The sequence below is a fragment of the Tamandua tetradactyla genome, chromosome 2 (assembly GCF_023851605.1).
Source record: "Tamandua tetradactyla isolate mTamTet1 chromosome 2, mTamTet1.pri, whole genome shotgun sequence".
NCBI lineage: Eukaryota > Metazoa > Chordata > Mammalia > Pilosa > Myrmecophagidae > Tamandua > Tamandua tetradactyla.
This window is the reverse complement of record NC_135328.1, coordinates 102,302,755-102,329,805: the sequence shown is the minus strand read 5'-3', so window position 1 is coordinate 102,329,805 and position 27,051 is coordinate 102,302,755. Positions and strand designations below refer to the sequence as shown.

At 39.4% G+C, this 27,051-nt stretch overlaps 1 protein-coding gene and 1 long non-coding RNA gene across 2 annotated transcripts; both read left to right on the top strand.

The window, feature by feature from the left end:
• Positions 1 to 2,388: 2,388 nt before the first annotated feature.
• C2H9orf57 (chromosome 2 C9orf57 homolog) lies at positions 2,389 to 14,496 on the top strand. The gene is made up of 4 exons (XM_077148428.1): positions 2,389 to 2,522; positions 3,023 to 3,135; positions 7,765 to 7,887; positions 13,974 to 14,496. The coding sequence occupies exons 2-4, from the start codon at positions 3,084 to 3,086 to the stop codon at positions 14,096 to 14,098; spliced, it is 300 nt and encodes a 99-aa protein (XP_077004543.1). The 5' UTR covers positions 2,389 to 2,522; positions 3,023 to 3,083; the 3' UTR covers positions 14,099 to 14,496.
• A 9,119-nt stretch (positions 14,497 to 23,615) lies between these two features.
• On the top strand, positions 23,616 to 26,823 carry LOC143673638 (uncharacterized). The gene is made up of 3 exons (XR_013170495.1): positions 23,616 to 23,762; positions 26,176 to 26,340; positions 26,442 to 26,823. It is a non-coding gene; the product is annotated as an uncharacterized LOC143673638 (long non-coding RNA).
• The last annotated feature ends 228 nt before the right edge of the window (positions 26,824 to 27,051 follow it).

Genomic DNA, 27,051 nt, shown 5'->3' with positions numbered 1-27,051 from the left:
CCATCAATGGACAAGTGGCTAACCCAGCTGTGGCATATACATACAATGGAATATTATGTAGCTGTAAGACAGAATAAAGTCATGCAGCATGTAGCAATGTGGTTGAAACTTGGGAACATTATGCTGAGTGAAATTAGCCAGAAAGAGAAGGACAAATACTGTATGTTCTCACTGGTATGAACTAACATTAATGAGTTAACTTTGAGAGTTACAGTTTAAAAACATGGGTTATCAGGAGATAGAAAGAGGGTAGAGATTGGACATTTGATGCTGAAGGCATAGCTATGTGATTATACTGGGAACCATTGATGTTTTTGCTTGGGTTGGATTGTATGATGTGTAAATAAAACTTTTAAAAATGAACGGAGAGTAACAAGTGCTGGAGAAAATGTGGAGAGAGAGATGTACCTATTCACCGTTAGTGGGGAAGTAGAGTGGCACGGCCCCTCTGGAGGGCAGTGTGATGACTCCACAGGAGGCTAGAGGTGGGGTTGCCACATGATCCTGCAACCCGATAGTAGGCTTATACTTGGAGGCACTAAGAGCAAGGATACTTGCACACTGGTGCTTATGGCAGCAGTGTTCTCCTTTTGCAATGGGTGGAGATAGCTTAGGGGTTCATCAACTAAGGAATGGAAGGGGAACTGTGGTGTATATGTACAATGGACTATTGAACGCTGCAAAAAAGGACTGAAGATGTGGGGCATGCAACTAGGCAAATGAACCTTGAGGACAATACTGTTGAATGAAATAAATCAGAAACAAAAAAAACATATATTATAATGCCTCACTAACATGGACTATTATGTGTCAACTCTGAGAATTGAATTCAAGAGCATAAGTTATCAGGTGAATGCCTATTGTAAAGATTCCTAGATTTTAAGCTTTTACAGATGTCAGTCACATCTATTCCTGAGTGGTAATTGTTATTTCTAAATTCTGAGATGCTGAGCTCTTTGTGTATAACCTTGTCATTCCCTTTAACTTCAGGTATTTGTATGACATGAGACTCAGAGCTACAGTTCTGTAGTTATGAAAGTCAGCATTACCCAATACAGCAACTGTTAAGAACACTGAAGTGATCAGAATTCAATTAGAGATATGAATGAAGTTGATCTTTATAGGACTAAGGTAAATCAGAATACAGAGTAAAGGGTGATATGGTCTATATTTTAAAATTTCAACTTCTGCGTGAGACCAAAGGAAGAGATACTCATTTGGTGCAAAGTCTATATTTTCTGTAACATGCTACCTAATGTAACTTGTATGACCAGCTTATCGGAACACCATAATTTTATGATACATCAAAGCATAACTGTTATTATTTTAACTTAGATTTTTAGCTACTTATAATATATAATTTTTCAAATCTTTTACTCAGTTTTCATAAGACTGTAGGTCAAAAATTACCCACACTCTGTTGGTGGGTGGGAGAATTGATAAAGCTAATTTTGGGGAGAGATTTCATGGTATCTATTAAAATTTGGAGTGATCATACTCTATAACAAACAATTCCACTTTTTTAGGATCTGTCTTAGAGAAAAAAGTTGTACCAAGGACAACTTGGTATATACACATCGTGACATTGTTTGTAATAAAACAAAAATGAAGAGAGCCTGTGTGTTCAACAACAGGGGAATGGCTAAGTAAGCCATGGCAGGTCCAAACCAACAAATACTATATAGCAATGAAAAAAGAAGGAAGTAGTTTTAAAGACTGACATAGAAAGATTTTCAACATATACTTCAGTGAAATACCAGAAGGGAAATAATATAGAGAGTACAATACTATTTTTGCAAAAATAAAACAAAAAGCAATATTATAAATATCCCCAAATATTAGTGCATTATGAAAAGGCACAGGATATAAAACATGCCCAATAGATTGATAATGTGGTTATATTTGCGGAACATACTGAGTTTGGTCAATATAATATATAACTTATATATATAATTTAAATAATTATATGTATATATAAATTGGGTGGGTGTTAATGTATTTCAAAAAGAATGTATTAATTTAGAAGCACATATTAATTTAGAAATAAATATTATTGTTTTTAAAATCATATTGCTTTATGACTATACCAATTAAGCTCTGCTCTAGAAATTAGAAAGTAAACTTCTTTTTAAAAATCAAGACCAACCACTTTATATAAGGAGCAGATCGTATGTCCACATAGCTATGTATGTCTGAATTAACTAATCTGTGGCATAGTGAACAGAGAAACCTTTAGCCAGACTTACTGTTAATCAGTTTAATTATTGACTGACTTAGTCTCATTATATTCAATATATATGAGTGAGGAAATTTAAATTCCATACAGATCAGAGTTTTCAAGTCCAAAGCTCTTTTATCCAATCAATTGGGTGAGTTTTATTTTTTAACTGTTTGGAATCCAGTGGACCAGGCACTTGCCTGGTCAGTTAAAACGGACAGTACATCAGGAATTCTACTTGTCATCCTTGTAAAAAAAGTTCAGACTCAGGACAGATCCTATAGTACCTTCAGGAAGAAGACAGGTAGGTCATGAATAACTGATATGTCATATTTTAGCCAATCTGACCATTCCTTTCCTTCATTTTAATACATTTTAACTATTGTTAACTATCATACAATGCTTTCCCTTATAAACATGATCTTTTGCAATGAAAGCATTCATTTAAAAGAAGAATAAATGAATGTTTTCCTTTTGGCAAACACTTTTAAAAGGATTTTTAACAGAACATTATTGCCAAAAAATATCATCTAACTCACTTCATACTTTTGTATTAAACGATTGTAATTCAGGGAAAAAATGAAGGGAGGGTACGGCATTTGTTGATGAGAATGCACCTAAACTGAAAATGCTCTAGAACTAGGAAAGATTTCACAAGTGAATTTTTTATAAAAACAGGTACTTTATTTTCCCTCCTTCCTAACCAAATTTATTTTTAATTTCTTAATGAAATAAATGAAACTTAGCCTGTCATTTCCCTTTTACAAATAACTAAATGCATAACTTTCTTTATGAATTCCCCAGGAGAACTTTAACGGTGGAACGTGTCTTTTCTTCCACCTTCCTTCTGTCTGGAAGTCTAAGAATGAGAAGATTTGTCTTTGCTGGCACTTTCATCTTATTCTTTCTCCTAGGTGGTAAGTTACTAGGAAAACATAAATCAAAAAAGAGGGAAAATTACATAAGAATTTGCAGAATTATGATAACAACCAAGCAAGAATAGGTTTAGTATTTGTAAGGTGCTTATATTGACTAATAACAAGCTACTGCTTATTGACTACATACTATGTGCCAGGTGTTCTTTTAAACATTTCATGTGTATTAATTCACCTAATCCTCATGACAACCCTAGAGCTAGATGCTCTTGTTTTTCTAGATAAGGGGACTGCACTAGTAGATTCTGGACCTTTTATCACTATTATTATTGCTCCACCTAAAACTAATGAAACTAGGCTGGAAGCTCTTATATATATGGCAAAGTAAGTAAATTAATTTGGCACAAAAAAAACACAGACAGAGGCTTCTTGGTACTTTTGTTTTAATGCTCTTTACCACAGACTCCAACATTCATTGGCTTACTGAAAAAAGAAACATATAAAGGCGGTAAAAATGGGTCTTTTATTCCTTTTACAGAATCCTGAAGACCCAAGATAGATATCCTCACCACCCTTCAAACTAGGTAGATATTCGTGGAGGTAATGTCTCTGAGCAGGCGTGTTTTAGCACCATCATGGAAATTTTTCCCCTGCTCACATTGAATTCTGGAGTAAATATGGTGGAGTCTCTTAGAGTCAGAAGATGGTTAGCCCAAGAGTACATTTAGGGGAAGGAGCAAGAAATAATGAGTCCTACAGCAGTAGTTCTCAAATTTATTTGGTGCAAATGGATCACCTGGTGATCTCGTGAAAATTCTGGTTAAGTACGTCTCAAAATTCTGCATTTCCCACAAGCTTCCAACTGACACAGATGCTATTGGTCTGGAGACTACAATTTAGTAGGAAGAGTCTACAGGGTTTGCAGAAATAGATAATACTCTAATCTTAAGACACAGAGACATTGGGTACCAAATACTGGGGTCACTGACTCAAATGCCTAACCTGTTTGGGAAGAGAAAATAAATGAGAGAAGCCAGCCAGCTATAAAACAGAAGGAAGTGCTCTGTCTAAAAGGGGGTGTTAGCATCCAGCTACAGAGGATTGCTGCCATGGAGAAAGGAGCCCAACAATGCCAAATGTTTTTTTTATGAAAACTCTCCCACTATCTAAATTTTAGCAACTGTTTTAGTTTCCTAGGCTGCTTAAAGTGGATACCATGAAATGTGTTGCGTTTAAACAATAGACATATAGTACCTTGCAAGCTTACAGTTTTGAGGCCATGGAAATGTCCAAATTAAGGCATCATTACCGCGATGCTTTCTTCCTGAAAACCAGCTTAAGGTGACCCTTGGTTTCTCTGCCACATGGCAAGGCATATGGCAGCATCTGCTGGTCTCCCCCTTCTCTTCCGGTTGTGTTGTTTTCAGCTTCTTGCTTCCGTGGCTTTCTCTTTTTTTCCTCTCTCTGTGTTCTTTCTGTTTATAAAGGACTCCAGTAAGAGGATTAAGACCCACCCTCTATGAGGTAGGTCATACCTAAACTGAAGTAGCCTCATCAAAAGATTCTGCTCACAACGGGTCCACACTTGTAGAAATGGATTAGATTTTAAACATGATTTTCTGGACTACACACAAGTTCCAAACTACCACAGCAACTAATACAATTTTTAAAAACTCTGAGCAAGTTAAACCATCCACGTCCTCCCTGCAGGCCACCCATTTGTGGTCTGTGCTCCCTACGCTACTCTCATTACCGTGTACAGTCGAGCTCTGATTGCCCCTGTGCAGAGAAGACAGCCAGAAATTCAACCTGCTCAACTTAGCTCTCTGTTCCATTTTAAATCCTTATGCTTCTCCCTGTAAAATATGTAGTGGGAAGGATACAAACAGCTAAAAATCTGTGAGAGATTATCTGCAGCGTCTTGAATAGCATGCAAAAATGATTCAGGGTAAGAACTACATTAATTTTATGGTGCACACAGAATATTTGAGGGTGAGAGAAAAAAAGTCAGGACAAAGACAAAGTTTGTTGGAACTTACCTCTGCTTTGTAGGACTGCCTATGACGTAAGCAAAGGCAATTAGAAAAGATCACCAACATCATGATTTATAATATATGTTTAAATAATTATATGTATATATAATTTAGGTGTTCTTCCTCTAATAAATAAAGTCAAAAATAGAAAAGCATACTTTAGAATTAATCATGTAAGTTATTCATTTTACATATAACCTGAAGCCTTAAACTTCGGTATTAAATAGGAATATGATATGTGTTGGATGTTGATAAAAGCGATAAAAATGTTCAGATAAAAAGAGAGACTGGAAGAGAGAAACTGAGATCTCAGTTCGTGAGATCTGAAGTGGTATTTAAAAGTATTCAGGCACTTGAACAATTACAGTCAGCACAGAGGTTAAAAGTTAAGGCTCCCGTGTTTCCTGAAGATGATTGTATAATTATACAGCTGTCACAATGTGACTGTGTGATTGTGAAAACCTGGTGTCTGATGCTCCTTTCATCTACCTTGTCAACAGATGAGTACAACATATGGATTAAAAATAAATAAATAATAGGCGGAGCAAATTTAAAATAAATTGAGTAGGTCGAAATGCTAGTGGTCAATGAGAGGGAGGGGTAAGGAGTGTGGTATGTAAAAATTTTTTTCTTTCTTCTGTTTCTTTCTTTTTTCTGAATTGATGCAAATGTCCTAAGAAATGATCACAATGATGAATGTATAACTATAGTGATGATATTGTGAGTTATTGATTATATATCAAGAATATGGTAAGAATGCTCATGTTTGTATGTTGTTAGGTTTAAATAATTAATTAATTATTTTTTTTTAAAAAAGTTAAGGCTCCATCTTCAGCTGTGGTGAAGAACATCAGGGTTTTAGGGAACAAAGGCTGTGGATGTTAGGTGTAGAACCAGAAGAGGGAGGGAGGGAAAGGAGCTGGAGCAGATCTCTCCTAGAAACAGCCGGGTGTCTTCGGCAAGGCAGAGGGAGGTCAGGTATCCTGCACCGAGGGTGTGAACAAGGAGGTGGGTCTACCAGAGCAAACGGTCAGATTGAGGAACTCTGAAACCAGGAGGAAAGCTCTCTCAGCGTTGACTTGGAGAAAGAAGCAGGCCTAGCATTCAGGTCAGGGAGCTGACCCTGAAAACCGGGAAGAGCCAAGACTTCCAGCAGGCTGAGGGGGACATCAGAAGGTCGGAGATACGGAAAAGGTATGCAGCACCAGTGACAGGGCGTGCTTGCTGAGAAAAGGGCCTTGGGTTTGAACAGACCTTTGTTTTCCTCCTGTCTTGGTCACTCGAGCAAGCTACTTAAAACCTTAAGGCCTCACAGTTTTCTTTTTTGTTATTTATTTATTTATTCATATTCTTTCGTCACAGTTTTCTTTTATGTGAAATGTGAGCAACTGTAATACCTGCCTCCAAGGTTTATTGTGGGAAATGACTGAACTAATATATTGTAAATTGTTTAGCAGAGTGCTTGGTACAAACTAAGTCCTTAAAAAAGATTTGCTGTTGGACAAATGATTACAGATCGAAAGTCTGTCCTGAGCAGTGAGAGGATCAAATTGAAATTTTCCAAGTTGCTTTCCATGAAGTTAAACCTGGGGAAGAGAGTCAACAGGCGATAATTAGCTTCAGTGGGCCAATTATTAGCCTATTTTCTAGTAAAATAACCCTTACAACTCCCAGTGTGGCAGAGCCACAAAATACATTGCACAAAGTATCTACTAAATCTTTCTTTGGGGTTATCAATGAATAGGAGTGGCATGGCTGAGGTCTTTATATGTTAAAAGGCAGGGACTATGAAAAAAAAAGGCTAGGACTAAGAGCACTATACTAAGACAAATTGTGGTTCAATTATAGAAAAATCTTTTAATGCTCTGAGTTGTCCATCTCTGACCAAGGTACCTCGCAGAAGTTATTATAAAGGAGACTCCAGAAGTGGGTAGAACCATTGGTTTTCCAACTCTGGCCCAGACATCTGCATGTAAGCCACATGCCCTCAGCTGATTCTGCAAAACTAAAATACAAATTCTTGGGCCTAACGGATTCTGGGAATCTGTATTTCTTCTATTTAAACTGCTCAAATAAATCTCTTCTGGATCATGTTTTCCAACTTTACCTATGTTGACTAAGTTTGAGAATCTCTGGGTTATTTTTATATAACCAAAATGAATCTGAGTGTTGAAGATAACAAATAGGCAAACGTTATTCAAATAAATACTCATGGAGAACATACTATATATAATGTGCTGCTTTAGGCATTGAAATGCAGTCTTAACTGCATTTCATTTCCTAGTGGATTTGTGGCTGAATTTAGCTAAATTCTCCAGCTAAATAACTTTGGTTTGATTAGTACAGGCACCAAGAACTGAATAAATTTTATCCAACTGAATTGTTTAGACCTCCTGGCATCATTTCTGATTAGTATCAGTTCAGAGTGCTTCCAATTTATGAACATAACATATGCTTTGAAATTTTCCCCATTACATTCTCAAGAATCATTTTATTTTATGTGAATTTTAATTAATTTTTAAAATACTGCTTGTGCTTTAAAATTGAAAATTGCTGCTTTATTTTTGGATCTCTCTTTTTATCTCTCTCTGGTTTCCATTTCTATTTTCCCCTTATCCTTTCTTGCTTGTCCTTGGAGATGGTGGAGGTGTGATTTGTAGATTATGCAACCTCTCAGTCCCCTTTCACGGATGTCTTTTGGATTTTGGAACCTGCAGGACAAAACCTGGTCAATACTGTATAAAAGAGACACATACTAAAGGTAAGCCTTTACACTTAAAAAATAATCTCTTTATTACACCCACTAGGAATAAAAAGTGAAAAACACATGTTGGCAAGGATGTAAAGAAATTGGAACTTTCATGCATTGTTAGTGGGGATGTAAAATGAATCAGCCACTGTGGAAAACAGTTTGGTGTTTCTCAAAAAGTTAAACATAGAATTACCATTTGACCTAGCAATTCCACTCTTAGTTATATACCCCCAAAGAACTGAAAGCAGGAACTCAAGTAGATACTTGCACAACAATATTCATTGTAGCATTTTTCACAATAGCCAAGTGGTGGAAACAACCCAAGCGTCCATAAATAGAAGAACAGATAAACAAAATGTGGTACATACACACATTGAAATTCTATTCAGCCATAAAAAGGAATGAAGTACTGATAGATGCTACAACATGAACCTAGAAAACACTATGCTAAGTGAAATAAGCTGGACACAAAAGGCCAAATATTGTAGGATTCTACTTATTCAAATATTGTAGGATCCAGAATTAGCAAATTCATAAAGACAGAAAATAGCTTGTTAAAGGAAATTTAAAGGCAATGTTCAGCAGAGGAAATATAAATGACATAAAAAACTAAAAAGCTACTCAACCTGATTAGTAAAAACCAAGGAAATGGAAATGACAGAAATTATTTTTAGTGCATCAGATTGGTAGAAATTATAAAAGTTTTATGGGGTTAGTGAACTCTCATACATTTCTAATAACAGTTTACATTGGTTTAGCAATGTTTAAGAAGATTTGGTAATTTCCATTAAAATTTAAAATACAAAGCACTTCTACTTCCTGGGGTTTACCACACAGAAATATTTATGTGTGAACACAAAAAAAAACATGTATTAAGGTTATCACTGCAGCACGTTTATAGTAAAATAATGGAAATGACCTAAATGCTCATCGGTAGGGGAGTGCTAATTAAACTCTGATGTACTCAGGCCGTGGAATGCTATGTAACACTTAGAATGATATATATCTGTCTGTTGACATGGAAAAATCTCATAATCATCGTGAAGTGGAAAAAAGTCACTTACAAAACAGTGTGTACAGTATACCACTTATGCATAAAAGTTCATAAACTGAAACTCTAAATTTCTCTATGAAATTGGAAGGTGAGAACAAAGAGGGCTTTCAATGTATCAACATTGTTAAATTTTTCACATGGTGAATATACTTATTTGTTTATTACTTGTATAATTGAAACCAAATTGTTTATGGAAGCAGAGGTGGGGTGTGTAGTTGTCTGAATGCCTGACTCCAAGTCCCAGGTCCATTGTTTGCTAGCTGGATGAAGTTAGTCAAGTCGCTTGACCAGATACAAACTTAACAGTTCAAAGTTGGTGCTGCTGAAGAACTTTCCGAGCTCTACAGTTAAATGATTGTTTGATGATGTGTTCATCCAATATCTGAATTCCTGAAATACTTTGTACACTCGTGACACGTCATAGTCTACCTGGTCCCATTAAATACTGGTGTATATGACGTGTTTTCTTACTAAATCATGGGCTCCCATGTGGGCAAAAACATTACAAATTATATAAATAAAACTGGGAAGGTGGGGAGTGGTTCAGTTGGAGAGAGGTTGAGTTTTTATCATAAGTTTGAGAGCCATTTGGACTTATGAAAACCGTACAGACATTTTGCCTGCCTTTTTTGTTAGACCATTGGTCTTTCTTCTTTTTCCTTTTTTTTGGGGGGGGGGGTAGTGATTTAGAGCTCTGACATATGAAGGACATCAGCTCTTTGTCTATAATAAATGTTGCAAATTTGTTCCAGGTTGACGTTGCCTTCTGGATTTTTATGATGTTTGTGCCTTTCAAAAACTGTTCATTGCCATGTATGACATGCATCAAACTTTTCTATAATAGCTTCTCAGTTCTATGTCATAGTTATAAAGACACTTCCAACTACAATTTTTTAAATATTGTACCCCATAGTTTCCCATATCTTGATTATGTTCGTTTTATTTAAATCTTTAAACTAGTGAAAATTTAAATAGTATATACTGAGTAGTTGGGATTCAACTTATATTTTTCCATCTGAAAAGTCAATTGACCCAAACCCATTTATTGAAGCTTTTCCACCTGGGTTTTCTATCCTGGTCCATTAGTCGATATATTCAGGCTTCCACATCATGCTATTTTAATTTAACTGTGCTAACATATGGCAGAGCTAGTCCTATCTCATTAGTCTTTTTCCAAATTTTCCTGGCCATTTTGTTTGTATATTTTTACAAGGTAACTGAAGAAGAATTAGCTTGTCAAAATTTTAAGTCCTAATTTTAACTGGGTTTGTGATAAATTCATAAATTAAATGAAGAAGAACTGAAAACTTTTCTGGTACTCACCTTCACTTTCCTTATCCTATCTCACTATCTGACTCCCTCCTGTGACAAGGCTTGGATTGTGTGATTCCTCAGGCAGCCTTGATTCTTCCTCTTCTCTTTAGAATCAAACCATGTCCCAGGGGGCTCCAACTGCAAACTCATGTCACTCATGGGTCACATGACTCAGTGTTGGTTTTGTACCTTTATGCACCATTATGTTGGAGAAGGATGCTCTTCTCTGTGCTTTTTTTCTAGGAGGCTGCAGCCTCAAGCCTCCTCTCCTGGCATCTTTTTGTACCTTTATTTGCTTTCAGCCAATCTTTCTCCTATCTTGGCATTCAGAGTTTCAAATGTCTCGTAGTTTTACAATGAAAATGAAATTTACAATTGTGTTTCTCTTTTTCTTCGTTATTTTATAAAAATTTCCAAGAGTAATTTCCAAAATCTGCTACATTTGATTTCCATTTTAGAAAGATCGCTGTGTTGGGAGAATGGCCAATGGGTTAGCTTGGAAAGGCTGAAGCAGAGAGATCATCTGTTACCAGGTGGTGCCTATTACCGGACTGGGGAATGTAAGAGCAGGTTCTATGGCAAGCAGGTTTCCACCTGCACGTCTCTACTGACATTTCTTTAAGAAAGGACATTTAGCAGTCTTGGCTCTGGGCCAGACCAGGGAGTGAGACACCAACCTTGAGAAACAGACTACACAGAAAGAGAATGGAGGTAAAGGACAACTGAGTAAAGCCCAGTTGGCTGGAAGAATTTCATTTTGGTAGAGGTATATTCACACGCTGCATCGTCTGTTCCTCCCACAAATTTCCTTAGCTTCAATTCATTTCAGGATTCCTGGTGCCCAACTTTTGCCCATGAGCCAGCATTCATTGGGTGCACACCTCCCACTTCTGAAGTCATCATTTTTATTATAATCTTTAAATAAATAAGTAATAAAAATACAGCCAATATTTATTCAATATACTACATTAAGTACTTTATAGACATCTCACTTAATCTTCACAACTTCATGAAGCAGATAAAAATGTCATCCCCACTTTACAGATGAGGAAACTGAGGCTCACAAAGATAAACTTATCACAAAGCTAATGGATTGAAATGCTGAGCTTCACACTCAAGCAGTTGAACTCCAGAACCTATGCTATAAAGTGAGCCAGTGTGCTACAATGACCCAACCTAACTTTCTACCTGTTTCCCACTTCTGGATTTACTCTGCACTTTTTTGTCCACATCAAGTTTGGCTTCTGCCATTAGCTACAGGAACCCACTTTCTTGAACCACTCCAGGATCTAGGCCAGCTTGGCACCAACCTCACCTCTTACCTGTGGTATAAAACTTTGCATTTCAATGGCACCAGAGATATAATTAATCTGCAAGGTGGGATTCCATCAAATACTGAAACAAATGTTGAAACGCCAGTGTGTGCATAGAAACCTTTGGAGTGTAAATGTCTACAAACTTGTATATGTGGTTTTTTACATATATGGTGGTGGATTCATGCAAGTGCCTTGCTGTGTTTGGTGTACGGGGTTTCCGTGTATGAGCAGAAACAATGATGGGTGTGTGCAGCTGAAATATGGGAGTATTAACGCAAGGACTTGTGGGGAAAATTAGTTCAAGATTGGGTTTACTGTGGGAAATGATTGAACTAATGCATGTAAATTACTTAGTAGAGCACTTAGCACAAACTCAGTTCTTAAAAGTTTGTTGATGGGTCATTGATTACGGAATAAAAGACCCATCATGGTCAGTGAGAGAACCAATATAGAATTTCTCAAGTTGCTTTCAGTGAAGTCGAATCTTGGAAGGAGGGTCAGCAGAGGTTAGCCTCAACAGGCTAATTTTCTATTAGCCTGTTTTCTATTACAACTTAACCATTACAACCCCCAATATGGTAGTGAAAGCTATAAAATGCATTGCACAAAATGTCTATTAAACCCTTCTTTGGGGTTATCAATGAATAGGAGTGACCTGGCAATGGTCTTTATATGCTGAAAGGTGGGGACTATGAGCACCATACTAAGACAAATTTGGGGTCCATTCAAGAAGAATCTTAATGCTATGAGCTGTTTATCGATGGTGATGAGCTCTCCATCTCTGATCAAGCCCACATAGACGTTATTATAAAAGAGACTCCTGAAGTGGGTAGAACCAGTGGTTCTAAACACTGGGCCAAACATCTACATGCAAACCACATGCCCTCTGCTGGTTTTGCATATCTAAAATACAGATTCCAGGGCCCCACCTCCCACAGATTCTAACTCAGTATGTCTGTGGGGCTCATGGAATCCATGTTATGTTTGCTTTAAATTTTAACTGGTCAAATTATTAGGGATGGGGATTTGACATTAAGGAGTTACTTGAGCTCTTTCAACTTCTCCTTCTCTAAACCCTAAGTGTCTTCTCTCACCTTCACTAGTCAGTACTCCATCCTTACGAAAGGGGAAAAGTACAGAGGCCCTCTGTGGCCAGGAGACATTGGTTCTTGGTGACTGTACTTCTCTCCCTGACAGCACAGAAAGTCATCTGATCAGACTGACACCGGAATAAGTAGTGAAAGAATCTGCACATAGGAAGAAGTCTGGGAAGTCACACAGCAAAGGGTTAACAGAAGTTTCGGGTGGGTCGAGGGACTGGAATGACTGTGATGTTATGGAAAGAGCAGTTTCCTAACTTGAAAATTTCACTATTAAAACTGATACAAAAACAAATACACTTTTGATTGTTTTGTCAACAATAGTTTTCATCCTCAGCAGCACTGACATTTTTGGCCAGAACCTTTCGTTGTGGGAAGCTGTCTTTTTTATTATAGGGTGTTTAGCAGTATACCTGGCCTCTACCCACTAAATGCCAGTAATATCCCCCCAGCTGTAACAATCAAAGTTGTCTCTGGACATTTACCCAATATCCGTAGGGGAGGAGAATAATGGTGAAAACACCCCCAGTTAAGAAACCAGTATTAGGGTGCGTGGGTAGTTCAGTGGTAGAATTCTTGCCTGCCATGTGGGAGACCCAGGTTTGATTCCCGGCTCATGCACTGCCCTCCCTCCCCGCTAAAAAAAGAAAAGAAAAGAAACAGGTATTATCAAAATTTTAACCATCACACATTTTGCGCTCTCTGGGGAATTGCTCCCTTGGGGTTTCCGTCATACAAGTGATGTTTAGGGTGGTAGAATACCAGAAGTTACTATCGCATACTTTTCATCTTTGTGTATTTTTCACATTTTCTAAAGTGAACATGCGTTACTTTAGTAATCAAGTTAAAAATCAAGTGAGGCCAAGGACAATCCCCCATTTCTGAGAAAATGTTACATCTCTAAATGATGCTTCTGTGGATTCAATCTTTGGATAACTCTTGATCTGAGTACGAAGAGATGGGGGGTGATTATCAAGAAGCTTCAAAGCTAACGCTTCAGAAAATTTCTTCATAATCAATGGCAGTTGGATGGCTTTTACAATATGAGTTTGCAAGCTGTTTTGCTTTACAATTTCAAAGCTTGTGTACTGCAACGTCCCCACCTAGAATGCCTTTTGGTGAGACGTCTTAAAGGCAAGATCCTAAGAGAAGTCATTCTTAGTGGCAGAACCTCTAGATTAGTATCTTGATAAACCTAGAGTGTTTGTTTGGCTTTGCTTTGCTTTTTTTTTTTTTTTAATTATCTGTAGCTAGCTAGGTTGAACCTCCCAAGGGATATTCCCCTACCTCTTCCACTTTTGTTTTCTTCAGGTGGCATCCACTGGTACTCAGTTAAAGGCTGCACAGAGAGTCAAGGTGAATGCTTCAAGAAAATCGCGAAAGCTCGTGAAATCCGCTCGACTCACTGCTGCCGTCATCCTTTGTGCAATTTCTGAGCTAGTGGCCCATTGAAATTGCTTGACTGATCATTCTCAAGGCCTGATCTTTGTTATGACACGATGGTTCCACCATCGATTAGACCTCTGCAAAAGCCTCAGGTCTTTGCAGTTTATAGGAGTTAGTCTGAAATTGTCTTTGGTTTCCAAGGTGATCTCCCTCTCCCTTCCAACCTCTAACTCATCTCAGAAACATCCCTTACAACACCATCTCCCTCCCTTTCTCCTCTTTCTGTTTTACTCCCCTTCCTGCCACACATGGTCAATTGCAAGGCCTCAAAGAAGTTAAAGTGTTAGTGATTCACTGAGTCAGACTATGCACATCTTCTCTATCTTGTTTAATTCCCTAAGTATGTTCATATTCCAAAGTTCAATAAAAAATGAATGGTATCATAAGATATCATGCAGTATGAGAGTGCTCATTTGGTTTCCAAAGCAAATGACTTGCTTCTTGTGACTTCTGCTCTGAGAGAAACGGGTTTTAATACCATGGAAAAAACAAGCCACAAACAATAAACCAAGTCCACAGGAACCGTGGATCCAAATGGCAAAAGACCATGGCAATAGGGAGAGCTAGCACTTTTGTATCCCACTTGCACTGAGATTTGTCCAAAATTCTTGATATCCATACCTTAATCACACCTAAGTGCTTTGCCTCATTTAATTTGGCTGATTAAGCAATTCAAGTTAAGTAGGGGAATAGGCTCCCATCTAAATGAATTTGAAGGGTGGATAGATATACTTTAAAATACATTTCACAATTTTTAATGTGTCACATATCTCATTATTCTCATTCATTGCCCTACTTGTGTTGCTTGGAAATTATTGAGTTTTTAAATTGAATTTAAAGTTGTCTTTCTCTGTATTTTCAGGAGTTTGAGAAATCAAAAGGAAAATAAATGCTGACAAAATCACCTTTGATTGTCTTTTTCTCAAGACCTAGAACAACATCTCACGCACAGTGAGAAACTTTGAAGGAAAACAAGCATTAAAAGAAAGCCTAAGGGAACCAGACTTCCTCCCCACACACTCATTTTAGCTGGAATTTCTTCAGCTTGAGATTTAAATCCATTTGTCCTTATTCTGCCATTTTTTACATCAGCCACATTGGGTAACAGCAGTTAGCCTGATAAGTGAAACTCAGAGAGGTTTTGCTTTTTCTCCTCTCCTCTGTCTCTCTCTCATATATATATACGTATGTATATGTATAAAACATTATCTACCTAATACCATGGGGAAGACAACAAGATCACATAATCAGAGGCTAAGCCCAGAGGGCTTCCCAAGCCTAATTCACAACCCAAGTGACGTAATGAAAATCAGGAATCGGGTGCTAATTTCCTGTCAGTGACTGTGCACTGCAACAAGTCACTTTAATCTGGTTTTATCTCAGTCGCCTCACCTAAAACATGAAGAGGATTCACTCCTGTGCTCTCTTGGAGCCTTCCGGTCTTAACATTTTGTGACTCATCATTGACCAATACCTCTTTGTGGTTGTTTACTTAGATCAAAAACAAGACTCATTGCTGAATACAGTGCATGGTAGAGGTCTTGGTATGGGATCAGTGCTCACCCACGTGTATATCATTATTTCCGTTTGCTAAAGTTGCCAGAATGCAATATACCAGCGATAGGCTGGCGTGGGTTTTCTTTGTATGCTGTACGACAGGGGTCACATTTCATTCTTTTTCCATATGAGTATTCCATTATTGCAACACCATTTGTTGAATTTTTATTTGTTTGTTTGGGAAGTGCATGGGAATCAAACCCGGGTCTCCTGCAAGGCAGGTGAGAATTCCACCACTGAACTGCCCTTGCACGCCAAAGGTTGACTTTTACAAAGAGGATTTATTATGTTACAAGCTTACTGTTCTACGGCCACAAAAATCTCCAAACCAAAGCATCCAGAGAGGATACCTTGACTCTAAAGAAAGGCAGAAGATGTCTGTGGTTTTCCTGTCACATGGGAAGGCACATGGAGACGTCTGCTGGCCTTCTCTCCTGGCTTCTGGTGTCAGAGGGCTCTCTCAGCTATTTCCAGTGGCTTTTTCTCTAAGCATCTGTGGGTCCTCACCTAGCTTCTCTGGGGCAGACTCTGAGTTTCTTCTTATAGCGTCTCCAAATATCTGTCTCTTGGTTTCATCTCTCTTCTCTGTGTCAGCTCTGAGCTCTCTGCATGTTTTTATCTTTGCCTTTTATATCTTCATACAGGGCTCCAGTAACAGGATTAAGACCCACCTTGAATTGGGTAGCTCTTAATCATAAAGGTCCCACCCGCAATAGGTCTGCACCTACAAGATCGGATCAAAACATGGCTTTTCTGGGGTTCATAACAATTTAAAACCAGCACAATCATCTAGAAAAACAAAAGGAGAAATGTAATCCATGGCAAAAGTGACTGTCAAAGAAGCATTTTACCTGCTGCAGTGCATGACAGTTTGACCTGAAAAGTCACCATGGAGACAATAGCATTTACATCTTTGATGTACTAGGCTGAATAATGGCCCCCAAAATCTCATGCGCTAATCCCCAGAACCTGTCAATGATGTCTTGTGTGGCAAAAGGGACTCTGAAAATATGGTGAAGTTAGAGATCTTGAGATGGAGAGGTGATCCTGGATGATGTCGTGGGCCCAGTGTAATCACAAGGGTTTTTATAGAAGGGAGGCAAGAGGAGATGTGGCAATGGGAGCAGAGATCAGAGAAATATTTGAAGATGTTGTGCTGCAGGCTTTGAAGATGGAGGAAGGGGGCCACAAACCAAGAAATGCAGCAACCTCTGGCAGCTGAAAAAGGAAAAGAAACAAACCCCTTGAGTCTCCAGGCAGAATATGGCCCTGTCAATACACTGGCTTCAGTCTAGAGAAAGTCATTCAGATTCTGTAGGATAATAAAGTTTTGTTGTTTTAAGTAACTAAGTTTGTGGTCATTTGTTACAGCCCTGATAGGAAACTAATATACTTGATGATGCAAGGGATGGTGCAGCATTTCCCTTCCCTGAAGGTTGATACTTGGTTTACATGGCATCTAATTTCAAGAAAAGCATCTTGGTGTCATGTTGTTTTCTTTTCATTATAAAGGATTTTTTTCGGTCTTAATTTCCTTCCAAACACACAGACGGCCTTAGAGACACGCAATCACATCTTTTCAGACTACACCTCCCACTCATGCCCCTATACATTTGTGATTTTTTTTTCAGCTGACAATTTTATTCTTTTTATGTCCTTCACACCTAAAGACAATGTGATTCAGATTAGCCTGAATTTAATCTATTTATAAATCATCCAGACCAAAGGGCTCATGGATCTGAGCACCTCCCTCAATTCTCTGAATACGCAGGCTGGCTTCCTCCTTGTTTACATTTTCTTTTTCCTGTGGCAAAGAGAGATTGAAATGATTCTATTGGCAAAGGAAGGAAGGACCATTTTGCCTGTTAGCACTCAGTTGTAAGGTTCCTGAAGTCCTTTTCAAAATTGAGGTGGCTCTTGCTGTTTTCCCCACTGTACCAATGAAGATGTGGAAGGCTCTGCAGCGTGAGGGAGCAGAGCAGGAACTTTCAGTGAAATGCCTTGTGGTCCTCACTACTCCACAAATGACATCCCTTGAGAGAACCACATGGCTGGGCCAGAAGCTGAGCCTCTGGAAAGGTGATATTCTGACACCTAAGAATATGCCTTTAGCTTCTGAGAAGTGAGACTCAGTGGTCCTTGAAGGAAGCACAGGAGCAAAGGGACAGAAGGAACTGGGATGGTTGGTGACTGACCTTGGTATTAGGATTCTCCAGGGAAACAGAAGCTATGGGATATGTGTATGTGTGTGTGTGTGTGTGTGTGCGCACATATGCACATAGACAAATCACACCCAAACACATAATGGTTAATCATAAAGAATTGACTCATGTGATTGTAGGCTGGCCAGAGGCTGGAAATTCCCATAGTGATGTTGAAGTCTTGAGTTTGAATTCCTTAGGCTAGAAATTCAGGAAGGAGTGGAGACAGCATTCTTTCTTCCTGGAACCCTCATTTAGGATCTCAACTGATAGGATGGGGATTCACCCAAATTATGGAGGGTAATCTTTACTGAAAGTCAACTGATTGTAGATGCCAATCACAGCTACAGAAATATCTCCACAGTAACATCTGGGCCAATGTTTGACCAACAATTGGACACCATAACTTAGCCAAGTTGACAACAGAAAATTAACCATCACAACCTCTGAACGTCACAAATAATTCAAATGCTGACTTTGCACAGAAAGAAACATTCAGTTAGATAATGAAGAGGAAAAGATTGGAGAGCTCAACGTTGCAAACTATGTAAATAGAGAGCCATCTTTTGGTTGCTGATTTTCTGAAGTAAAAGGATTTCGTGCGATAGTGAATCTATGGCTAATTTCAAGCTGATGTAAAATATTGGCATCATAGGAAAATAACCCACCTCTCTGGGGAGATCTGAGTTCATCTCAGCCCTGTCTGTTTGTTTAGAGTAGTTCAAGCTCTCTCCCAGTGATTAACAAATATAGCTGTAAATCCTGCAAGTGAAGGCAGCAGAGATGGCTGTACCTGCTGGCAGACACATTTTTCCTTGCTTGCATATTTTGTTCTTTGTAGATCACTACCAGTAAGTAATGCTGTAACCTCGTTTGCTTGAACTTCAAATCCTAAAGCTGCAATTAGCAGATCAAATGCAGAAAGTTTAGTCCATATTCAATCCTTTCCATGACGTACTAGAATGAGTATACATTCTACCTTTTCATCCCCATGCATACTGATCCTGGGCAGGGCTGTAACCAGCAACGTTGGTGCCAGGGCAAGCACAAAGCAAACCCTCAAAAAAAAACTTTGTAAATTCATATCTCCCTCACATATGGGTGTTATTGATAATACACAGGCATAGGCAGTTGAATTAATTGCACAGTCATTTTAAAACTTTGCACGCTCTAAATTTCAGAGCCTTATGGCAAAGCCCTAGTGGTCAGATCTAGTTACAGCTCTGATTATGAAGAGAGAAAGAAGTGGGCAATGAGGGTATAAATTTGAAGCACATAGGACTTAAGAATTCAATAAATATTTATTGAGAAATTCTTACGTGTCAGGTACTATGAAGGTGATTAGTATACAATGGTGAACTACTTAAATGTGGTCTAAATGTAAGCTAAGTCCCTTATGGAACTTAGCTTACAGTGTGGCAGAAGAAACTACAAAAATTTACATTTGTAATATTATATGTCTGTGATATGAGTAAGCACAGAGTAATGTGGGGTTCAAAAGAGGGGTACTTAACCCAGTGTTTGTCACTGATGGCTCCCCGAGGCAATGGTGTTTAATATGAAAGTCAGGACTTACCAACCAGAAAAATGGGAGGTGGCAGGGGAAAGGATTCCAAATAGAGGGATCAATTTGTGCCGGGGCCTTTGATGTATAACGAGAAGCTCAGCATGCCTGGAGCCCAGCCTGAGAGATCAAGACAAGTTCTGTGCTGGGAAAGCAGATGGGGCCAGGCAAGGTAGGGTCTTGGAACATGTCAAGGAGTTTGACTTTTCCCTAAGACCAATGGTGAGTTTTGAAGGACTACTATGTTATCTGTCTAGCACTGCACTCCCATCCTTTTCTACAGATAGGGGACTGAACCTCCTACCCACAGTTCAACCAAAATGCTTCCACAGAAAATGTCTTTATTTAGCCAACTCTCCTGACCACTGGTGATTGTTTCTGGATTAGATATGTGACCCAAGGCTGGGCAAATTGAGTTCTCACCTGGAATGTTTTAATAAGAGTTGAACTAAAGAGAGTGAGAATCACTCACTATCTAGACAGTAAGATGAGAAATCTAAGATACAATAGTCTGAGATACAATAAAGTTGAAACACAGAGAAACATCAGTGGCACTTCTGGCATGGGGAGGGCAGAGAGAAAGAGAGAAGATGCTCCTGCAGCATTGGAATCCCCCATTCCCTTGAGCCCCAGCTGCATCCCAGCTCATCCCACATTTTGGTTACTCAGTCCCTCCTTATATTCCTGGGTCAATAAATTCTGTATTTGCCTGAGCTCACTGGGTTTCTGTTGTTTGAGATTAAGAATCCTGGATGTCCCTAACACAGAACCTCCCCAAGAGGTCTAAGAGGGGAAATTTAGATAGGTTTCCACATTTCAGAAAGATTCTAAAAGCTTTGCATTTTAGAAAAGTCACAATAGCTTCAGTTTGGATAACGATTACACTGGAGGCAAGAAGACCATTTAAGCTTTTGCAATGAACCAGTCCAGAGGTAATGATGGCCTGTATTAGAAAAGTGTCAGTGAGCACCTAATAATAAAATATTTCTTGGGCAACTAACATGTGTAAACACCCTTCTAGGTCTCTGAGGTACAGCAGTGCACAAGTTCCAACTCAGAGATCTTACATTGTATTGGAGGAATAACATAACTAGCAATAAATGCCTAAATTCTGGAAACAAATAATATGGCAACAAATTCATTGGGTTAAGGTGATGGAGGGGCAGAGCAGAGCATCTTTGAGCAGAGACCTGGAAGGATTGGAGGAACGAGTCATCTACGATTTGGAAGATGAGTAGGACATTAATATTCTCTTTAAGACATATTAAGCTTGAGAATTCAGTAGACACCTAAATGGAGATTGCTAATTAGCAATAGCTAAGGGGCGAGATCTGGCTAGAGAGACTTCTGTAGTTGGGATTCACAAGGAAATGTATAGCTTAAATGCCTTCAAACTTCATGAGACCATCAGGAGATTGAAAGTAGAAAGAAAAAAGAGTCTAGGACCGGGCCCTGGAGCATTGAAAAATTTAGCATTAAAATAGGAATAAAAGTGCATTCTGGCCTCTGCAGAGGGGGTTCAGGTAAATGGAGGCTAGAAGAGATGTTAAAAGAGACTTTCTGCAAAATCTGCTACAGTACCTGAAGTGGTTTGTAGGAAAAGATTATTGGAAGTAAGATCAAGGAACAGAGTTTAGCTTTGAGTATGCTGAAGTTTAGTATCCATGGAAATGCTACTAGGTATTTGGACATACAGGTCTGAAGCTCAAATCTGGGCTGGAGATAAACTTAGGTATCTCGAATATATGTGCATGTCGTGGTCAGGTTCATGTGTCAACTTGGCCAGGTATTGGTACCTGTTTGTCTGGTTGGGCAAGTGCTGGCCTGTCTGTTGCAATGAGGACATTTCATAGAATTAAATCATGATCATGTCGGCTACATCCACTGCTGATTCCACTTGTCATCAGCCAAGGGGAGTGTCTTCTGCAATGAGTGATGTTTAATCTAATCACTGAAAGCCTTTTAAGGAGGATTCAGAAGAGACAGGCTCTCTTCCTGCTTCGGCTGGCGAGCCTCTCCTGTGGAGTTCATCCAGACCCTCCATTGGAATCATCAGCTTCACAGCCTGCCCTGCAGATTTTGGATTCTGTGTCCTAGTGGTCACGTGAGGCACCTTTATACATTTTATATTTGCGAGTGTTCCCTGTTGATTATGTTTCTCTAGAATAGTTCCTGTTGATTATGTTTCTCTAGAATAGTTCCTGTTGATTATGTTTCTCTAGAGAACCCTAACTAATACAGTGCAAAAGGTGAGGTCATTGTGAAGAGTGAGAAGAGACCAGAGCAGAACTTTTAGAAAGATTTTCATTGAAAGGGCAGGCAGAGAATGAGAAATCCTGAAGGACAGAGAGAAAGTCCAAGTAATTGCAGAAAAAAGAACATTTATTGGGACTCAGCATCTACAAAGATGCTGTGCTTCAACACTGAGGCTAACTTCATGAGTGGTACAGAGGCATTTGAGTAAAAGAAAAAAAAAGATAGTCAAAATTGTAAGTTTCCTTCTACGATTTACCAAATGGGTGACTCTGGGCCAATTACCCAACTTTTTTTTGTGGGGGGTGGGGGATGGTTGGTGCATGATCTAAGAATGAACCCAGGTCTCCTGCATGGAAGGCGAGCATTCTACCACTGAACCACCCATGCACTCCCAGTTACCCAACTTTTTGAACTTTAATTTCTCTACTTGTAAAACTAGGTCAATAGCATCTCCCTCACTGGATCTTGGGGAGTGTCTGGTACATGCTAGGTTCTCACTATTTAATTATTTTTCTTCTTTCATCCTCTCTGCCCTGAAGTCTCTAATCAAGAAAGCAAGGCAAGATAAGAAAAATACTAAAAATGGGACTTCCCAGAGGATTATGAGGCTCTTCTGGTTAATAGAGGCTACACCTGGGAGGTGGAATGCCTGTAGACCTTTGATATGGATGAGCACAAATCTGTGGGTCTCAAACTTTCATAGGCAATAGGTCAGCCAGGGCAGCCTGCTAAAAATGCAGGTTTTCAAGGCCCACTCCCAGATGGCCAGTAGCTTGGGCATGGGGCTAGGAGATTTTGTTGAAAATAGTGTTAAGATGGTACATTAAGAAGATACTAGTTCAGAAAAAAATGGAAAGAGCATTCTGGGGTATACAGGGTATTCTGGGGACAGGGTGTAGGAATGTACATGGAGTCATGGTCTGTTTGAGTAGACGGTACATGTGAAAAATCCCAGGAGCTAAGGAGATCATTGAATGCTCAATAAATGGTATCACTCTGAGATAAGGGCGAATATACACATAACTTTCATTTTAAAGATCTACATCTCATTTCATGACTAGGAAGGGTCAAGAAAGAAGAAAAAGTCATGGGGAAAGAAAGAAGCAGAGGAGTCAGTGCAGGAGAGAATGAAAAGACAATTGTAGAGAAAGGGAACAAAGGGTTGACTTGGTAAAATGCATGTACCAAACAGCCATGTGATCTTGGGCAAGGATTTAACATATTTTCTCTCCTTTCCACTATTGGGAAAGAAGGGATTGGTTTTTAGTGCCTGAGGTCCTTGCAGGCTCCAATCTCCTATGGTTCCAAGAAGGAAGGGGAAGTAGTCCATGAAGTTGGATGGGAAAAATTTCTCTCTTTCTTCTGTAATTTTCACTCACCTCTACCTAAAATTCAGCTTTTCCTTCCATTATGCACACAAGCATTGCGTCATAGAAGCATTTTCTAATTTTCTAATGGATATTTCTTACCTGTGGCTTTGTTACAAAAAAATAACAAATACTTTAATATCACATTACAGCTGTTGCAGACATCTTCCAATATCATTTATGCTCATCATTAGTAGTTATCAGACCCACCACTAGCTCTTAGCATGTAATACATTAATATGGATGCATATATATTATTTCATCATATATTTGCTTTTAAAATATTTTTATAATCCTTTGTCTTTGTACCTATTCTATTTTCTGCCTTTCAAAACACTATTTTGAAAATGAGTCTCTTTTTTTATCTTTTGCTGTGTAACGCACCACCACGAAACTCAGTGACTTACAACAACAATTTTGTTTTTATTTCTCATGGTTCTGGTTGCTGACTGATCTCCACTAAAGGAACTCTTGCTTGGAGTTTGTCACGGAGCTGCAGTCAGAGAGCAGCTGGGGCTAGAAGCATCCAAAGCTTGGTTCACTTACACGTCTAGCACCTGGACTGAGAAGACCTGAATAGCTGAGGGCTGGATCACCTGGAACTCACTCAGCACCTTTATTTCTCTGTGATGTTTCCACGTGGTCTCTCTAACAAGGCAGCTTCAAGGTGGCGTGACCTCCCTATCTGGTGTACCACTCTGGTTCCAAAGTGAGTGCCCAAGAGAAAGAAAGCCAGATGGAAACTGTATCACTTTGATGACTTAGACTAGGAAGTCAAATACGTCACTTCTGCCTACTGTATTAATTGTGGCAATCATGAAAGCCCACCCAGATTTAAAGGGGAAGTGCATGGAATCCACCTCTTGATGAGGTATACCAAGCTTCTGGGAAAACATGTGAGGCCTGGAATGTTGTTGCAGCCCACTTTTGCAAAATAGGTTCTACCACAGGATCTATAGGTTTCTCCTCCCTGTCGAATGGGTTCACAGCACACGCAGGAAAGTTAAGGGTCTTCTTCAGACTCTTACTATGGCCTGAAGTTCACTCACATTTCATCACTCATCTTGAAAGGCTCACCACCTCTTCGGGGTCCTGTCTGGTAATTAAATCCATCCTGTCCTCCAGTTCACTTGTTCATCTTGTTTGCATTTTATTTCTTTGAAACATTTCCTTCCAGTGACCACACACACACACACACACACACACACACACACACACTTCTAGATTTCATTTTCCTAACACAAATCATCCAATAGAACCAAAATGAGCCTGGTTGAAACTCACTGGTGAATCCCATTTTCTACCTGTCTGAATAATATTTATTATATTTGCCTGAATGACTGGCCCACCCTCCTGAGAACATTGTTAATAAATTTTCTAGCTTTGAATTTCGTGTCTGTGGGGATCTCTCTTGGAGCCAGGTCCTCCTCTCACTCTTAGCGTCTTTGCCTGGCAGCCCTGCATGCAAGCGCCACCTGGTGGACAATCATAGTAATTGCACTCCGTGGTGCGGCTTACTAGCTGCCCTGGAAGGCTCTTTCCTAGACCTATCAAGACAGGATGCTCTGCTTATTATCTCTTCAGGTCCCAGTGTCCTGCACCATGTTATGCAGAAGCAACAGCTTTGGTTATCAAAATGTACATCAATGGTTTCTGTGGCATGTAAATGAACCCCTTAACATTGTATGTGGAGGAGGCTTAAAGCCTGAGAGAGGAGGAAGGTGTAAAATGTAGGATGAAAAGGAAGAGGGGGAAGATGTGCCTGGGGGCCTAATGAATTCACATGACCCTCAGTAGACTGATTAGCTCTGAAGTTGAAAAACCAAGTGGGAGTTGTCTATGCATTGCTGAAGACCATAGCTGGCTTCAATTCTAGCTGCACAACTGATTAACTGAGGGCAATTTACCTAACCTCTCTGATCCTCAGAGTCCTCGATGACAACGTCAGGATTATAATATTTGCCATGTACTGTTGATCTGAAGATTAGATAAAATAGCTTATGATAACAGCTAGCCCAGTGACCAGCAGGCAGCACAAGCTCAGGCATTGGTTGCTTTCATTAATGTTACCATAGAGATGATTTCAAGTGTCAGGTTTCCTTTTGTTAGACTAGTCAAACTCTTATTGTGCTCATATGCTTATGGTAAGAGAGGGATGCTGAAAATTTAGAGGGGCTTCAGATATGTAAGAGATCTTGAGAAAAATGCAACAACAAAGGCTTTTTATTTATAGAGAAGCCATTTAAAATCTTTTTAAACATTTAAAAAGCAGATGGACAATGATAGTGGGTCACCACACACCTCACGTCCCTTAAAGGAAGAATGCAGGGAATAAAGCCAAATGTTTTGGCAGTAATTATGCTTAAACCAGAAATGTCTCAAAAGAAATATATGGATCCTTGTTTTTCTTTATTTCAAAAGTACCACTTCTTCCCTAAACAGAATGCATTCCCAAATATGGATTGGTATAATATGGTCTGAATGACTGCCTCCAAGGTGGAAAAGGTCTAGGGCAATCAGACTACCACCAAGCAGCTAGCTGATGTCCAGGGACTGTGCCCCATTGGAAGGCTCAGTGTCATTCTCTGATACTCACGTGTTGGACATCCAGCACTGACAGTAGGCAGTTGGCAGTAGATTAGCCTTGGCCAGAGTCAGCTTATTCTGTTTAGGTAAACACACTCTCCATCCCAGCCAGCATAGCTACTCTATTCATGGCTCCATTTCTAAAGCTCTGGGTAGCCAGAGGTTATATGATATTTATTGGGTAGGACATCCTGTCCAGCTGGTTATTGAGTTTCTCCTCTGAGGTGGATGTCACACACACTCTCTACCTGCTCTGATAGGTTCATCTTTATGGCTCTTCACCAGAATTCTTGTCTCCAATCTTCTGATCTTGCTAGTTTCATGCCCCTGACCAACAAACCAAGCCATTCATGCAAGCCCAGAAACTTATGTATATCCATATGTCTGGCCACTTTTCCCACACAAAGTGAACACCCAATTGTGTTGGTTGCAGCTCTGTACTTTAGGGTCAATCCTGAGTAACACTGCTATCCATTTTCTGCTCACTCTAATATATTAAACCAACTCACCTGTGAGTTTTCCTCCTCCATTATTAGATTGCAGAAGAGTTCTGTGTGAGTTGAGGAAGAAGTACTAGTACCACAGAGAGGACCTACTTAGCCCTCTGGACCACCTTGGACCTGGTCCTTATGAACCATTTTCACCCAGTGGATTGTAGCAGCTCCTCAATAGCCAGTGGATACGATGACGTCCAGCCCACGGTGAGTCATTCTGTTCACATAGTCAGTTGACATTTTATAGTCAGTTGTTTAGTCTCTATAATGACAGAGTAGCTCTCAAAGAGTTTCTTTTCGTATTGCAGGCACTTCTCTGCTAAGAAGGCATGGCTCTATCCAGAAACCTATAGGTTTATTCGGTGACTCCCCTACCGGAGCTTGTCGGAGACTTCACAGCATCCTTTCCATCACAGATACATCTGGCACCATTGGATCTTCTGGGTCAGTTAGGAGGAGCTTTAAGCAGATTGCAATGCAATGCTAACCTCCTGTAAAGTCCTCTCTTGCTATAGTCCCCATACAAAACTGGTTGACTCCAGAATCCAAGGAGGCCCACCAAGCACTGGGCCTCTTTCTTAGTAGTCAAGGGTACAATGTGCTATAATTCGCTTTTCTCCATAAAGGAGTTTCCCAACACACCCCAGACCATCAGGCCCTTAATAACTTCAGCAATAATCAATATGACCAACCCCCGACTCTGTCGTCTTATTCTTTCACCCTTTGGTCCTCACATGTCTAACTAGGTCATGCACGCTATTTCATACTTTCTGCTCACAAGATCCAATGAGCATGATATCAGTGATAAAATGGTCTAGCATGATATGCTGCAAAATGTCAAGATGACCAAGATCCATGCAGACTATTTTGTGTCAGAAATCAGGAGAGTTAATATAGCCCTGGAACAATTCGGTAAAG